This window comes from Ananas comosus, linkage group 5, assembly GCF_001540865.1.
Source record: "Ananas comosus cultivar F153 linkage group 5, ASM154086v1, whole genome shotgun sequence".
Lineage (NCBI taxonomy): Eukaryota > Viridiplantae > Streptophyta > Magnoliopsida > Poales > Bromeliaceae > Ananas > Ananas comosus.
This window is the reverse complement of record NC_033625.1, coordinates 251,840-269,021: the sequence shown is the minus strand read 5'-3', so window position 1 is coordinate 269,021 and position 17,182 is coordinate 251,840. Positions and strand designations below refer to the sequence as shown.

Here is a 17,182-nt window from a genome sequence, read left to right as displayed (position 1 = left end):
ATCATGTATGTTATCTAAGCATTCCTGGACGCTTATTTGTACATGATCTGGTTGTTTAGCCTTGGGCGGACAGGCGAGGTACTGTCCGTTCGGCGTCTGTTCGACGCGCCCGAACCGGACCAAATTGGTAGCGGCATCGGGGCGTGACACCCGCGCCCGCGAGGAGAGGGGTGAGAGAGGATCTAGAGAGTGGGGAAGAGAGAGAGACCGAGTGGAGAGGGAAAGAGGAGGGGTGGGTGTGGAGAAAGAGAAAGTGTAGGAGAGGGAGGAAGAGAGAGAGAGAAAGGGGGGAGGGAGAGAGAGATAGATAAAGAGAGGGGGTAGAGAGAGAGGGTGTGAAGAGAGAGAGAGAGAGAGAGAGAGAGAGAGAGAGATAGGGTGTGAAGAGAGAAGGCCAGCCGGCAGTGGAGGGAGAGGGAAAGAGAAAGGCTCGGATGAATAAAACAAACTTAGAGGCGCCACGTAGGATCGGATGAATAGAGTCCCAAATAGATAGATTGTATTATATAGATAGATAATATTACTGCAACGGCATGTGTCTCATGGTTCCCAATCCCATTAGATTCGATCGAGTGGGTTTCCCGGTGGTATCATTAGCAGCTCACCGTTGACTGCGCGACTATCAGCGGTACACTCTTCCATATCTTCTTCGTCCCATTTTATTTCTTTGTTTTCTTTTCACCAAACTCCGGTCTCCGCTCCCCGAGAGTTTCCTGCTCGAATTCCTTTGCAATTTCCAAGCTCTGCAGCTCAATTTTGGTGGGGTTTCTCTTTCATTAATCCCCTAGTATTATGTTTCGGGAATCAGCTGTTTCTTTTGGCGGGATTATGATTCACTTTTAGCGCATTTGGAGTAACTTGGTTTTGATCCTGATCGACGAAATTGAGGATCGAGTGATCTCCAGAAATTGGTTTGGTCTAGGGTTTCCCGCATAAAACTTGTCTCAGTTATTTGGATTCATGAGCTCCTGATGTTTCTATTGCTCTATCAGTGTAGAATTTGATTCCTTTATCCGGTGATTTCTTGTACTTACTGAAAATAGCAAAAATGGATGTGGATGGAAAAAATAAAATAAAAATAAATCTAAAGCTGATGCTACTAGGTTTGGTGTGTGAATTCCTGGAAACCGGAAAAGAAGGTTTTTGCAGTTTCAACTGGAGAGATTCATTTTCTATTTGTTGATTGAGACCAGGTTAGAAGTAATTCAGTTTTGGGGCCTTTTTTTGTTTGATCATTGCTTTTGTGCCGCTATGGATGCTCTTCAAATAGTTTCTTCGGCGACACAGATTGTGTCGACAATGTTGGGAGCGGTCAGTGCGCTTGAACAAGCTTCTACGAATCTCAACGAAGCTCCGAAGAGAATCCGTACCCTCGAGGAGTTTGTGTCGAATCTTGAGAGCTTAGCGCAGCAATTGAAGCAGAAATATGCCCACAAGGCCCATAATGCTCAATTGGACCGCCAAATCAATGGCTTGAACGGTCTCATTGATCGGCTCAACCTCAACGTTGCGAAGGCTAGAAGACTTCTCACGAAAAGTAAAATGAAAGGATTTTCTAGGGTTGTATGGAGTTCCATGGTCGGAGACCCTGTATCAAAATATATTCAGTTAATCAGAGATGATTTGAACTGGTGGTTGGAATTGCAGAAATTAACTGAGAGTGTGGAAAGTATTATAGCTTCTACCTCAGAAAATGTGTCATCTATACTAAGAATTAAATCCGAGCAAGGTTACCCTGTGTCCAATAAGTGCCATTACGTGCGTGAGCTTCTTGAGAAGGATGATACGCGTCCGGTTGTACTAATTGTTGGCCTTTCTGGAATTGGCAAGTCGTGTCTGGCTCGCCAAATAGCATCCGATCCACCTAGCCGGTTTGTGGATGGGGCAGTTGAGCTAGGTTTTGGCCGGTGGTGCAGTAGAGCAGCTTGCAATGGAAGCAGAAGTGACTACCGTAAGCGCTTAGTGAAGAAAATTTGCAGATTTTTGGTGCAGATTGGTTCCTTGAAGAAGGCTAGGGATGAATTGAATGAAGATCTTGAAGATGTTTGTTGCTTGCTACAAACGGCATTGGTCGGGAAGAGCATGTTGATCCTTCTTGATGATGTATGGGAGCAAGATATCGTGGATCGGTTTGCGAAGTTGTATGACAATGGCTGTAGATACTTAGTGACTACAAGGGATGAGGCAGTTTACGAAATCACAGAGGCTGAAAAGGTGGAGATATGCAAAGATGACATCAAGGAAATAAGCAAGGAGATTCTTCTCTATCATACTATGCTTAGTGATGAGGAACTTCCGGTATGAACATTACTCTACTACGTGTTTGCTTAGGTCAAAATTGGTGCTCTATGAGATAATTTGCTCAAATCATTCCTGATTATTATTTTGACTAGCGTAATCAAATTTTTCTAATTTTTTATATGTATTAAATGAATGGAAATAGTAAGTTGATTGAAAAGGAAAAGGCCGTTTCAACTCTTACAATGCTTGATTTTTTTGTTAATGTGTTTTTCGCTTGTTTTTTTGAAATTTCCGTAATCCTCATTGTCAGTGTACTTTATCTATATTGGATTTTTTTATGCCATTTGTTCTTCTATTTTCTTGTAATATAAATATTTGATCTTGCAAGAGGCAAATCATTTTATACTGCTATAGTTCTGCATTAAACTTTTCTTATCTACATTTTATATCTCTAAAAAAAGTTATAGGCAACAAAAGTTGAAGTGTATCTAAAACTTGTTCGGTGTGTACAAACTGAAAAGAACTTGTTCGGTGTGTTTGGTAATAATTATTCCTATACAGGCTGTTGCAGAGAATTTGCTAGATCGCTGCGGTCACCACCCTCTCACTGTTGCAGTCATGGGTAAGACTCTCCGAAAGGAAACAAGTGTTGGGAAATGGGAAAGAGCCATAAGTGACCTCTCCACACACGCGACATGCGCCCCTGGCCCAGTTCCCTATGTAAATGAAAAGGAAGTAGAGACCACTTTAACTATCTTTGGATCATTCGAATTCAGCTTGGAAGCAATGCCAGAACATTCTAGAAGGTTCTTTGTACTCCTTGCTGCAATTTCATGGGCCGAGCCTGTCCCTGAAGCATGCGTAGAAGCTCTTTGGTCGGTTCTTCGGCAGGATAGCTTGTTCCCTCTCGTGGTCTGCAAGCTAGTCGAAGGTTCATTATTAATCAAATTGGAGTCACAACTATTATATCATGTTCACGATATGGTTTCGCTCTATCTCGATAATAAAACAAGTGAGGCCATGGAAAACCTTCTGGTGAAGTCCTCTCATGAAACTGCTGCTCTGATTGCTCCTTGGCTTCTTATTTTTGGGAAGGAGACAGTGCAAGATATAGCTGAGGAGAAGTTGAATTCTTTTTTAACCTCACTACAAGATAGGGAGGTTGTGATGATATTAAAAAGTACTATTCATTCTCTGATGGCGAGCAAATCGATCTCGCAATTGGAAGCTAGTAGATTGAGATTTAGTAGAGTAATTACTCCTCGAATATCGGAGCTTATCTCAGTTGGTTCACCAAATCTACTCGTTTCAGCTTCAAAGGCCATCACAATTATATTTATTCAAGAAGATTATTGCGTTCTTGCCAAATCTCTTGAGGAAAAGAGCTCGGTAGATAAACTTTTGAATCTTTTTGAAGATTCTAAGGACATCTCAACTGTAATAGCTGTGTCAACTGTTGTTGCCAAGCTCGCTGAATTTGCAAGTTCACCAACTATTGATAAAATTTTAACAAGCATCCCGATGAATCAAATAGCGGAGTTTCTCTCTGCTGATGCAGAGGAGTGGCATGATAATATTTTCATGACTATTCTGTCATTGACTAAAGCCGGAAAGTCAAAGGCGGTTGAGATGATGATAGAATCAGGTGTAGATAAGAAGCTTCTCACACTTCTCGAGAATGGTTCTGAGATTGCTCAACATCATTCTATCGTGACATTAAAAACATTTTATGAGCTAGGGGGCCCTCTTGAACAAGGATGTTTGAAACCTGGTACATTGAATCGCTTGCCTTGGCACGTTAGACTTAGCTTGGAGAGGTTAGTACTTTCCGATCGAAACATAAGCCCTTTGCCGAAATCCCAAGCTTTCGAGGTCCTTTTAAGTAAAATCCTCACCAGGGATAGTAAAGAGATTGTTGAAGCGCTACAGGGTCTGATTCCTATAGTCGAGAAAGCAGGTGATGAAAGAATACGAGACCTTATTTTGGGAAGCCAGTTAATCGAGAGACTAGTAGTTCTACTACAACATGGAGGGATCGATCAAACCCAAGCTAGATCTGAATCTGCTTTTCTGGTGATGAAATTGGCTTGCTCGGGTGGCGAGCCATTCATACGTAGGTTCTTAGAGCTCGACATTGTTCTCGAACTCGTTAAAATGATGCAGTGCAACATCGAGGAGCTGCAGGATTCTGCATACACTGCTCTTCATCAAATTATATTTGCGAAAGGAGGATCTCTAGTTGTGAATAAAATTCTCCAGTTGGGTTTAATTGAAAAACTAGTCAATTCGCTGGAGCGAAAATGTTTGAAAACGAAGGAGGTGAGCTTGCTTTTCATTGTGGACATTGTGGAGGCCGGTTCAAAGCCCTGCATAGAAAAGATGCTTTCTTCGCAAGTGGTTGAGAAGCTCGTTGGGCTCGACAAGATGGGAGGAAATTTTAGCGGGGTGGTTTTGAGATTTATCAAAGGATTGGATATGTGTAAGAACTTGTCATCGGCCGAAAGACAGGTTATGAAGCAGCAGGTTATGAGGAAGGTGAGATCAGCATCAGCGGTGAGAGGCCATAAGATAGAGGCAAGTCTTATAGCTTCTGTTGAATCTGATATTTCCGAAGGTTCGAGGGGAGGTCGCAGCAGCAAAAGAAAGAAGTAGATTATGAAACCGATGCATACTTATCGTATCACGGGATTGTGGCATTTTTCCATTGCTTAAAATTATATATTTATGCTTAAAATCTGGCGACTTAAAAGAGGAGAGAAGAAAGGTGCATGAAATTTTATTAGCCATGCATATTAATGTGTAAGTCTTCTGCAAGAAGCTCTTACATTTGTCGGTATATCACGAGAAAAATGTATAATTGCTCGATAAAGGATGCAATTTAGATGAAGCACGCATTGTCTGACTTTGTATCATTGTTATTAGCAAATATTTTATGCTGCAGATTATACGGTCCAGAATTGGTAAAGTCATTGGATATGCCTGCCATGCTTACTCTTAGAGCAAGACATTCGTCAGTCTGCACATTTATTAGTGATTTGTGTTTAGTGATTTGTGTTTCTAAGATTTTGCATCGTGTATTCCTGCTTTCACCATGAGCGATGCTTTGGACAGGTCTGACTTCAGGCCGGGTTAATTTTAACCTGCTCAGACCCGGCTCGCCATCATACTTCAGTCCCAAGCCCGCTTTAAAATTTTGTTAGCCTCAAGCCGGCAAAAACTGCGCTGGACGACATGGTTGAGCGCAAAAAGGGGTCTAATAGTAAGCAAATACAGCCCATTTGCTTACTATTCTCAAAAAATAGTAAGCAAATACAGCCCATTTTAACTGTACCCTTCAACTTTATGTGTTTTTTTTTGTTAAAAAAAAAAAAAAAAGTCGGTGGATTTTGTTCAATTTAAGGCTTGGTTATTGTCGTTCCATTTAATTAAATTTTTTTAATTCACATGACTAAAAATAAATTTATAAACAGGCAGATAGGTATGTTAATTTACTAAAATTACATCAAATTTCCCATGCATTGCAGTTTGCACGGCCCAGCCCAAAACGGACCAGATTCCGGGTCGGGCTCGCATCCGATTCGAATAGAAGCCGCTCCGCACCATTCTAAACCGTCCCCGGTCCCAAACTATCCGGTGTAAGAACTCCCGATAGTGATTAGCGAACTCAACGCCCCGCCAATGGCTTCTTCGGCTTCTTCCTTCTCCTTCCTCTCTAGGGTTTTCCCAACCCATTCACTTCCCCGTGGCGGAGTCGGTGATTCCTCGGTTCCCCGGCTCTTCGTGGGCGTCTCGAGGCCTCCGCCGCCGCTCCTTCGTTCTCCTCCGCCTCGCTCCTCCGCCGTCGCCTTCTCCCGTAGGAGTAGGAGGAGGAATAGCTCGTCTACAACAAGTAAAGATCCTCCCACTAAGCATAAGGTATCGATCTCGCGTTGTGCGGTCCCGAGTTTCGATTAATTTCCATTTATTTATATGCGTAGGATGGTAAATTTGTTGATATTTGGTACTGCTGCTGCATGTGAAACCAACTCTTTAGCTTCCTTTGTTGAGATTAGAAGCAAGTTCATGTCAAATTTAGGATAAATAACTGCTATTCTTCTCATCAAAATGAAATTTTTGTGGAAAAAATCATTTTCTCGAAAAGCTTATGCTGGGATTTGAATTAGGATCTCCACTGCTATTTTTGTCCCACAAACTGTGCTTGTGTTTTGGTAGCACTCTTCCAGTCGACAATACATAAATTATGCAGAGGTGGGTTGATTTTAGTATGTTATTGTTCAATTTTATATTTCTGGCGTTACGAGTTCTGCGAACTTATCGATGCTTCTGAAGCTTGTTTTCTGCTGATCTTCCTGTTGGATTCATCTCATGGAAAAACTTTTTCTTGGAGGGAACAGAACTTGGATGAGCCACCTGATTAATATTACTGTGAGAACAAACGTAGATTGATGTTGTGCGGTACTTAGACCGTTTCATGAATGGGTGGAAATTGCTGTAGCAGACATATCTTTGAGGCGTGCGCTTTGTACTGTCTCTTCTTTCCCATATTTAGTTTGCCTTCAATTGCATTTTGTCCTCATTTTCAATATTCTGTTATAGTGCAATTAGCGAACCGTGTTGCGCTCTTCTTCTTTCCTTATTATGAGATGTTTACACCTTCATTGATCACCATTATATTGTCAGATCACAGTACCTGATGATGAGGAGGAAGATGATATCGATGATATAGATGAGGATGCTTTTGAAGCACTATTTAACCAACTCGAAGAAGATCTGAAAAATGACAATTCAGCCGATGACGATTTGGATGATGAGATAACAGAAGAAGACATGGCCAGGCTTGAACAGGAATTGGCGGAAGCACTTGGTGATGGTGATTATGGTGATGAATCTTCAGGGGATTCGCTCTCAGGTTCTGACAATTTGGACAACACTGATGATTGCGATGAAATCGAAGCTCCCAAGCTTAAAAATTGGCAAATTCGGAGGCTGGCTCGAGCTTTAAAGATCGGCAAGCGCAAAACTAGTGTAAAAAGTCTCACCCAAAACTCTTGCTTACTTTTTCTCTTTTTAGCTTATTTAAAGCTTTAGAATTGCTGCTGTTTTTTGACAAGTGATTTCTTCTATGGGTAAACTGTGCAAGGGGTCCTTTACTTTTAAATGTAGTGTTACTTTGGCCTTACGTTGGCCTTAGAACCTTTCAATTGTTACAATTGGGTTCCTTATGGGGTGGTTGGTTCCTCGAAAGCGTGCAAAACTGTTTTCCGAGAAAAAGTATTACATAGAAAATCTTTGTCCACAATTTTCGTTTTCCGGATAAAAAAACCGGAAAGCAAAAACACTACTTATCCATAAAATCTGGTAAAAAAATTTATAAGAAAACTACTTTTCCTAGGAACCAACAGACGAAAAATACTTTTTCCAGCAGGAAAACTATTTTTTAGAATATTTTCTGGGAAACCAAACACCCCCTTACCTTTGCATTCCGTTGCATAATTCTCCCCCTGCAAGGTCCTTCATCAAATTTTATAGAGATATCCAACTAATCATCATCTAATCAACAGGTAAATGTCTTTTTGACTTATGATATGGGAATTGTGTGTGCATTCCCTGTCCTTGTCAAACACTGGAGAAGTGAATCTTCTTATCATACGATAACTAATAACCAGGAAATAGTATCTATGTACTTGTTGTTCTAAGATCTACGTGAATTTCACATAGAATGCTGGTTTTGCAGATAAAAAATCTTGCTGCTGAGCTTGGTTTAGACAGGGCTCTTGTACTGGAATTGCTTCGCGATCCACCTCCCTATCTCCTATTAATGTCTGCTTCTTTACCGGATGAAGCCACACAAACTCATCCTGAACCTGAAACGAAGCCATTGGAGGCTCCTTGTTCTACTGTTGACGAGGACCCTGTTACAGAAAATAAGCCTGAGGTGAAACTCCCAGTTTATGTCATGCAAACAAGATGGTCTGCAAAAAAGAGATTGAAGAAAGTGCAAGTCGAGACTCTGGAAAGAGTTTACCACCGTACAAAACGCCCCACTGTAAGTCGAATTTCTTTTCTATATGTCGAGGATACCCTAAGTGCTTGTTAGTAAAATATGTTATTTCTTCACATACGCAAAGAGACTGAGGCATGATTTACTAGTTTTTGATCCCTTAAACGGTTAGACTTGAACAGTACTACCAGGTCGTATAACAGGTTTACAATTGCTAACATTTTGTAAATTTCTTCATATAGTATTTGATTTTTGCCAGGTCATAACAGGTTTACAATTGCTAACATTTTGTAAATTTCTTCATGGAGTATTTGATTTTTGGTAGTCACATGCACATGCACTTTGTTTGTATGCGGACGGCTGATTAACTTCCTGCATAGTTACCTTGTCAATTTTATCAGTGTTTTCCACTGTGCTGAGTTAATTTCATCAGTTTATTAAGTTGCCTTCGTTGATTATTATGTTCCATTTGCATTCCATGCAGAACGCGATGATCAGCAGTATAGTGCACGTGACGAATCTTCCATGGAAGACGGTGGTGAAGTGGTTTGAGGACAAGAGACTCAAGGATGGGGTTCCTGACCATCGTGTTCCCTTTCGGCGATCTATGCCTGAGACCGTATCCATTGATTGATCCGAGATTTTGGTAACAAATTATTATTGCGATCTTCTTATCGGCGATCGCTCATGCAAGTTTTACATCCAAAAGCTTCAAAGAACAAACAAATTGTATATGAGTGCATCTCGACGAGCCTCAACCCTAGGTATCTCAGCCTAAATTGTTGCTTTCTACCTTTCAGTCGCCTCGTGCGTTGTTTATATGTTCTGATACTTGTTCGGCTGTCTATTTGTGCGTTCTGTAACACCCTGGGAGCAAATGACGCATAACTGCTGCTTGGATCTCTCTTGGGAGTTTTGACTCTTTATGTCTCTCTTCTACTTCAATTAAATGATGAAGCAACTAATGCACCCTTATGCCTTTCCTCATGACGTGCGCATCTCGCTGTAGCTATTTCAATTAATGAGAGCGTGAGAACTTTAAACGTGCCTCATTTGCTTTCTTAAAAAATTTAAGTTGGAAGTCATAGTAGCTGTGAAGCTAGGTTCGTGTAGAGGCGTAGCCCGGTTTCCGTGCGAGATGGGGAGAGTTAATTTGAGAGAGAGAGGTTCGGGCGTGCTGCTGCTGCTGCTGCTGCTGCTGCTGTTCAAAGTTCAAACAAGCAATTATTCTTCTTTACATACACATACATAATAATGTGTGGACCCCCAGTGTGGCTAATAATATAGTCCACTGTGAATTGTGATCCATCAGTCATGAAGATCGGGAGAGGGACATGGAACTAACCCACTCTTTCCACCCCAACGTTGCGTGTGACAACCCACCGCACGCTTCATACAATGGAAAAAAAGGGTGTGCTCATTTTTGCAATCTCACCCACAACTGAAAATAAAGAATGGTCAAAACATCGATAATAAATCTATATTCTCAGACTATTAATAATATTTTAGCTCCACCATATTTATGTATAGCATTCTTATTGAATTCAGAATCTATTTGTCTCGGGCTAATGCCTACAAAAATGCTTTAAAAAGGAATAATTATAATTTTTGTTAAAGTGTTTTGTTTAACAACTCGTCGCAAAAATATGAAATTAATTTCCAGACTCAGAAACTACTCCGAGAAATGTTAACTATATCACACATTCTAATCCATCCAAGGAGTGGGAGGGATTCGCTAGTCAGGTGAGAGAGATGACTAACTGCGGAAGCATGTATTATTTGCTGTCACTCCCAACGTAGCTTGAATAGAATGAAGCAAGAGGACTGTTTTGCAAATTGCAATTTTAATAATTTTAAAAATTATCGATGGATTCTACAAATATCTAATTAATATTGTCCAGCACTGCATGCGGCTTTTTCCTGAATGCATATAAAAACGTTTTCGATCTATTTAACAATTAACCTCCGCAAACCGACCGTGATTAATAATTGGTATCCAAATTCAAATTCAAATTAATTTATATTTTCAGTTAAATTTATTTTTAAAAAATTAAACAAAACAAATAACATATTAATTTTTTCTAAAAAAAATTATTATTATTAACTCCCGCGACGCCTTGCGAAGAGGGGTATAAACTACAAGCAACCAGATGCAGCGTACACGCGCGCTCATCAGCGGCTGATCCTACGGCAGAGAACTCCTCCACGCTGTCCACGTCTCCACCTTTGGATTCTCTCCACTACGTAAGGCTCCTACAGTGGCCGCGATGACGCACCAGTGACCGTCCGATCGAGCTTAATCGGACGGTGGATACGGCGAGTCGAAACCCCTAGACACCTTTTGTTTTTTGGAACAGTGATGTTATTATTGCTTGCTGTGCCCCCACTGGCGCTCCCCTCGCTCTCTTGAGGAAGGAGACGTGATATGTATACAAATGAGATAAGTTGAGCTCAACTCTTCTCTTTCTTGTATTATTATTACTATTATTGTTGTTGTTGTTGTTGTTGTTGTTGTTGTTGTTTTGTAAAACACGAAAAAGAAGAAGAAAATAAAATTAGCATATATAAAAGAAGAATGCAGGATCAAGGTACGAACTCACTTCCATCGAGCAGCGAGAGATCGTCGAGCTCGGCTCCTCAGATGGAAGTCAAAGAAGGTGATCAGTGAAGAGATCTCCACCTTTGTTAATTATATATATGTGTTTTTCTCATACATATAATATAATATAATATACATATATAAAGCTTTAGGTTCCTATGGAAATTACTAAAAAGATCTCTTTTTTTAATAATCTTAATACTATTTAATCTGCTCGATTTTCTTAAAATGAGTTTTTTTTAAAAAAAAAAATAGAAAACTTGGACGTTTATTTCTCGCTATTTTGGATTTTTATTTTCAGTTTCTTTTGGGCGGCGGAGGGCTGTGTTTTGGGGGATCATTGTTCATTCTATCGCAGGAGCTAATTGATTTTATTGTTTGGTTTTGAGTACGGTGTTTTTGTTTTTTCGTCTTTTTTTTTTTTTTTATGGTTCTCTCTTTGTTTTCTATCTGAAAATTAAATATTAACGAAAAAAGATGATGATGCCTTGAGAAGAAGCATCGATTGTATCGCATGTGTATATATATATATATATATGACTGTATGTACGTATGTATGTATGTATTTATGTGCGCGCTGGTGCACGTACGTACCTAGGAATGACGAGTGACGAGGAAATAGGAAGGGTGCCGGAGCTTGGGCCGTCGGAGGATGGTGGGCCGGCTGCTGGGCCGTCCGGCCAGGCCGGGGCCCAGCGTAGGCAGCGCTCCGGGAGGAGCTCCGCCGACAAAGAACACAAGCGGCTCAAAAGGTTATTTATTTATTGATTTATTTATTGATTTAAACATACATGTGTAGCTAGCTAGGTTATATTAGTTAATTAGATCCAAATATTAATCGCATGCAAATGAATGAATTAATGCGCGTGTATGCATGGCAACATGGATCCATGCATGTGTAGGTTGCTGAGGAATCGGGTGTCGGCGCAGCAGGCGAGGGAGAGGAAGAAGGCGTATCTGAACGAGTTGGAGGCCAGAGTGAAGGAGTTGGAGACCAAGAACTCCGAGCTGGAGGAGAGGGTCTCCACCTTGCAGAATGAGAACCAGATGCTCAGACAAGTATATATATATATATATACATATATACACACAATTCAATTAATTATTATACTACTTTTTTATTCCTATATCTCTCTCTATATATGTATATAGATACAGATATATATAATTGCTTAATTTCCTGCTTAATTAAGTGCCCCTTAGTTAGTTAATTTATTAATTACCCGTCATTATAGATGCTCCATTTTCGATCTGATTAATTTGGACGTGCGTGCATGCATGCATGAGAATATAATCAATCGATCATCTTTTTTGTTCTTCTACTTAATCAGCTAGAGAATATATGAACAAATTCTCGAGTATTTATACTTGTAACAAATGAATCCAATGGTGCATTTATACACGTGAGGTCAAGCTGAAGCAAGTTGATCGAGCTCAATCACCTGGAAACTGGCGGAGGCCTAGCTCGAGCTCAATCTGCCTTCCATATATGCATCTGAGCCAACTCGAGCTCAATTCTTTTATTAGGATCCCCCTTGGAAATCAAATTATCGTTACCTTTTACTATATATATCTTGTTTAGATAAATATATAATAATGCATGCAAAACTCAGCAAAATAAATCTGGTCCTGTTATACGCGATGCCCTTAATTAATTATTTGTCAGTTAGCAGATAACCTGCTCTTGCTTCTTTACTGAAAAGAGCTAGCTTAAAAGAAAAGAACTCTTATATATTGCTCTTTCTCCTAATTATTGAGATAGGATTTGTAAGGGAAAAGGTTATTATACATTTCACTTATAGTATATTGTAATTCGTAATATATACTTGAACTTCCAAAATCTTATTAGTTAATTGACCTTAAAATATACGAAACAAGCATGAAACGTATAAAAACTCTGACTCTATTTCATAACTAATCTTAATTATTACAGTATTAAAACAAAACATTTATAAAGTAACATAAAATTCTGTGAAGTACTACAGATACTGCTAGATTATTAGGTACGTAGTTAAATCAAAACTTTAATGCTCAGATAGCAAAGATGACAAAATTGAAGCTTAGATACCTAATATTGAAGCTAAGATCCATACATTAATTTTGTACCTATTTTTATGGAACAGCATTTTTTTTGTTCAATTTTGTGTTGTTGCAGCGCGTTCTGCGTGAGCTGTACTGTGTGGCACTTGCTTGTGCAGTTGTGCCAAACAAGAAAAGAGGAGAATAGACTGAATACTTGCTGTTATATTTGGCCCATGCACTACTCTCCATGAGCACCCAATTGTGACATATCTTAGATATCTTGTCTCTTTGCTAAATTGTCCTTTTTCTATTATTTTAATTCTGCATTTTATTTAGTTTTTCTTTAATCTTCCCATACACTTATTTAATTTCCGAGGCATGCAAAAAAAGAGACACAATATTCTTAACGTACAGTGATCTTTATGTTGTTGCAGATACTGAAGAATACGACAGTTAGCAGAAGAGGATCAAGTAGCAGTGCCAATGTTGGAGAAGGTCCATAGGATATATTTATATATATATATATAGTCACAATGCGGAGTAGATATATAAATCTGAAAACATTAAGTACGTTGGTATGCGTGTCCTGTATTTAAATCCAGTATCATTTTTCTGACAATTATTTTGTGGTTTTGTAGCTTAGAAGCATGTAGTCATACTTTAAATTGGGTGGGTGGAGGTCGAGAATTTTCAACATAAATTAGGTAGACGTAGCCAGTGCTTGTGAATGATTTGTTTCGGGCATGTTTTACTTATGATCGGGCGATGCTGTATTCAATGACTCTCTTTTATATATATATATATATATATAGAGAGAGAGAGAGAGAGAGAGAGAGAGAGAGATTTGTTATATTTTGGAAAGCATAAAGAAGTTAGTGCTTTTAATTTCATATAAAAATGGTTACTAAATAATATATATATAGAAATTGATGGAGGGTAGGGCTAGTAAGAGAACACATGTTCAAGCGGAAAATCAATATGAAAATGGACCAGTACATAAAACATTAGGGGCACACTTATTTTACACTAGAGAATTATAATGAAATTTATTAATTTTGATAGTTATTGTTTGGTTTACAGAAATCAAATTTTAATTTTTATTCCGCTCTAGAATTGGAATGTTTAAATTCAATTATGGTCCAATTAAATTTGAATCCCAGATTAGCTCATTTCAAAGTAAACAACTCAAAATTCTTTTTCATAAACACCCCCTCTCCTCTATCTTCGTTTCTCTCCTCTCTCTTAATCAAAATTTTCTCTCAAATTTTTAGATTTTCATTTCAATAATAAACTAAATATTTTTGGACGGCTCGTCATTCGATTTTTCATTTTAAAGCAATTCAATTCGATTTTACATTCTTATTCTAATTATAAACCAAACGTGCCTAGATGGATATATTGCATGCACATCGGGCGAGGGCCTTAGCTGTTTCACTAGCTCATTTATAATTTATAAATACACTAATTGGGAATCCATTGAAGGCCTTAGGCCTCCCCTTATTTCGGGGTCATGGGGCCCACAAATTTTTTTAGTATTTATTTTTAGGATTAATTGAATAGCGCTATCCAAACTTTCTACCATTTTTATTTTAGTTCCCTTTTTTTTTGTAATTAAATTTTCAAATCTCTTAATTTCATCGAGATAAAATAGCAATCGTCAAAAAATATTTTAGAATTAATGAAATGATCATGCCATCGTCTATTTAACTTTCTTTTGCATGCCAATTTTGATCCATAAATTTTACAAGTTTTTCACTTTAGTTCTTAAAATATATATGAATTGGCAATCCTAAATAAGGCATTTTTTTATTTTGGAGGGTTGTGGGCCCTACACAAATTTTTTAATGATTAATTTATATAATGATATAATATTTGGGAGTTGAATCTTTTTACATTGTAAAAAGATATCTATTTTGATTTTGAATGCCTTTTGATTAATATTATTTTTTTTGCTTCTGATAATTAATTACTGATTTCTTCACTAATTTAAAATTTATGAATCAAATACTTTATTAGTTGTATGTTATTTGTAAATTCTACTTCGATGATAATAGAAAAATATTATTTATGTTTCTTAATACTGTAATGAGCTTTTGTTTTATTTTAACTGATATATTTATTTTACTTATTAAGTTTAAATGTTTTTAGAAAGAAATATACTTTGATTTTATTTGAGATAAATAATATTTAAAAATATTGTACATAATAGAAAAAAAAAAGAGTAATATTAATAGTTACAATAATTTACTATTGTATTGTCTTTTCGTCGCATAGCGCGGGCCCTTAACTAGTGAATCATGAAATGGAGGTCATAAGTTATGCTGTAGGGTCGAGACTTTTGCTGAAACGAACAGGCCCTTAATTCAACCAATCATTTGGCCCAAATGCAAAATTTGCTCACTCGGTTATATTACTTTGCGGCCCGTCTTAGGCGCCGAAGAGGAAATTTTGGCCCATGCAATTTTAGGCGCTTTCTATTATATATATATACTGGACCATGCAGTAATAAATAAATAAATTATTATTTTTTTTTGAGAAATAGGTAATTATTATTATGATAAACTTCCATGTACTGCAGCTACCTATCCCCTGTGTCCTTCAAAGTTCAAATATTTATGTTAATGTTACGTACGCTAACAAAAATAAATTTAAAAATCATGCAAAATACCAAGCTGAAGTGTGCAAAAACAGTAAGCCGAAGTGTGCAAAACAAATGCTAATCTGCAATTAACCTTACTATATTATATATATATTATATATATATATATAATATATATATATATATATATATATATATTATATATATATATATATATATATATTATACTTAGACATGGAGAATAAATCTGAGGAGAGTAATAGATATAGATCTGTTTCGATACCATGAAGTAACTTCAATTATTTTGTCCCACTTAAGTTCTAATTGGATTGTATTTGAGAAAAAGATGATCGACATCTCTAATCAGTTATGTCTTTAATTCATTCTGTCATTCACACTCCTGAATATCTATATTATATATTATATAATATATTATATATATATATATATATATATATATATAAAAGATTATAACATTTCCACCTAATTTCTTTTGTTTTATATAAATTCAATTAAATAAGGCGCTTAATGGTGAGAAATATGATACTGTTTGATTATGAATCATATGCGAATTGTAATTAGAATCCAGGCTGTCAGTCCTGTCACGCCGACTAAATATAATATAATTAACTTAATGTGATGTCCTACCTACAACATTTTGACACTATCGACTATTTTATTACAAAAACAATATTTAAAATGCTTCTCTATTTTAAATTTAGTTACTGGTGTGTAGAAGATATGTGACACTGATGAATTGGTTGATTGGGAGAATGAGTAGGACCATGTGACGAGCGAATTTCACTAATTAATTAATTTCCTAATCATATTAATAATTTGCATCCACATAAACAGATGAGCATAAAAATATTATTCAAACAGCATTAAAAATATTAACCAACAATTATGTGTACTTTTAAACTAAAGCTCCAAACGAGGCCTCTTTATAATTAACTGGTATTAGTCTCGATTATAAAAAAAGTTTTAAAATTTTCTTTTTCTACGCATATATATATATATATATATATATATATATATATATATATATATATATATTCTTCAATTTTACTGTAGATAAATTATATTTTTTTTTCAAAACATGATAAATTTTCTGTGCATTAAAAATCTAAATCACAATAATAATAATAATAATTTTTGAAAATAAAATAGTAAAATAGACAATTTATTTATTTTATAAAAATAAACTACATAGAACTGGAAAGTAATCACGCTTCAAATTGAAAACCTCACTTACATATTATTAATCTTTTAATCAACTACGGTTCGGTAATAATAATATAATAAAAAAATAATAATGTTGATTGATGGGGGTTTTTGATGAATTTGGTTGTTGTATTTTGAAAGTGGAGTGCGCGAGGAGCGGAGCACCGACGCCTCCCTCGAAAGCTGAATCTGAACGGCTGCAATTGACGTTGCACCCGACACCCACAATCCAATTCTCCAAAATGCCCTTTTCTCGAATTTACTGTGTTCCTTATTAAAACCCATTTGTCATATTCTCAAAAAAGCTCCTTACTCACCTATTTTGCTATTCTATCTATTTTATTTTCCACGTAATAGCCATGTTAAGTAACTTATTGTATAGTAAGTCGGAGCTGATGAAATTTAGGAGGCATTCTAAAAAAAAAGTTTATGTAGAAATTATTTTGCTACGATGGTAAAAAAAAAAAAAAAAAACTAATCAATCTATTAATTTCAT

At 37.0% G+C, this 17,182-nt stretch overlaps 3 protein-coding genes across 8 annotated transcripts in view; all 3 read left to right on the top strand.

The window, feature by feature from the left end:
- On the top strand, positions 514 to 5,232 carry LOC109710892. The gene is made up of 2 exons (XM_020233687.1): positions 514 to 2,298; positions 2,803 to 5,232. The coding sequence occupies exons 1-2, from the start codon at positions 1,252 to 1,254 to the stop codon at positions 4,891 to 4,893; spliced, it is 3,138 nt and encodes a 1,045-aa protein (XP_020089276.1). The 5' UTR covers positions 514 to 1,251; the 3' UTR covers positions 4,894 to 5,232.
- On the top strand, positions 5,912 to 9,217 carry LOC109710891 (protein OVEREXPRESSOR OF CATIONIC PEROXIDASE 3). The gene is made up of 4 exons (XM_020233686.1): positions 5,912 to 6,156; positions 6,922 to 7,266; positions 7,976 to 8,287; positions 8,727 to 9,217. Exons 1-4 carry the CDS (start codon positions 5,920 to 5,922, stop codon positions 8,874 to 8,876), a joined length of 1,044 nt encoding a protein of 347 aa, XP_020089275.1. The 5' UTR covers positions 5,912 to 5,919; the 3' UTR covers positions 8,877 to 9,217.
- The window catches only part of LOC109710890 (transcription factor HY5-like), an 18,329-nt gene continuing 11,724 nt past the window's right edge, over positions 10,578 to 17,182 (top strand). Inside the window, exons 1-6 of one of the 6 annotated variants that reach the window (XR_002216471.1) lie at positions 10,578 to 10,686; positions 10,817 to 10,899; positions 11,440 to 11,593; positions 11,744 to 11,900; positions 12,997 to 13,124; positions 13,298 to 13,390. Coding sequence is in view for 3 of the 6 variants with exons in the window: in XM_020233685.1 (XP_020089274.1) it covers positions 10,818 to 10,899; positions 11,440 to 11,593; positions 11,744 to 11,900; positions 13,298 to 13,366 (462 nt within the window). In the remaining 3 variants the exon portion in view is untranslated. Of the gene's footprint in view, positions 10,900 to 11,439; positions 11,594 to 11,743; positions 11,901 to 12,996; positions 13,125 to 13,297; positions 13,642 to 16,468; positions 16,494 to 17,182 lie in introns of those variants that run through there. The other 5 variants (XR_002216470.1, XR_002216472.1, XM_020233685.1 and 2 more) reach the window with 5 other exon arrangements.

Excerpts from the sequence above, each read along its gene's own strand:
- LOC109710892 (XM_020233687.1), top strand. The coding sequence starts at position 1,252 with ATGGATGCTCTTCAAATAGTTTCTTCGGCGACACAGATTGTGTCGACA. Across the intron at positions 2,299-2,802 it reads TTAGTGATGAGGAACTTCCG|GCTGTTGCAGAGAATTTGCT; the intron begins GTATGAACATTA and ends ATTCCTATACAG.
- LOC109710891 (XM_020233686.1), top strand. The coding sequence starts at position 5,920 with ATGGCTTCTTCGGCTTCTTCCTTCTCCTTCCTCTCTAGGGTTTTCCCA. Across the intron at positions 6,157-6,921 it reads ATCCTCCCACTAAGCATAAG|ATCACAGTACCTGATGATGA; the intron begins GTATCGATCTCG and ends TTATATTGTCAG. Across the intron at positions 7,267-7,975 it reads TCGGCAAGCGCAAAACTAGT|ATAAAAAATCTTGCTGCTGA; the intron begins GTAAAAAGTCTC and ends CTGGTTTTGCAG.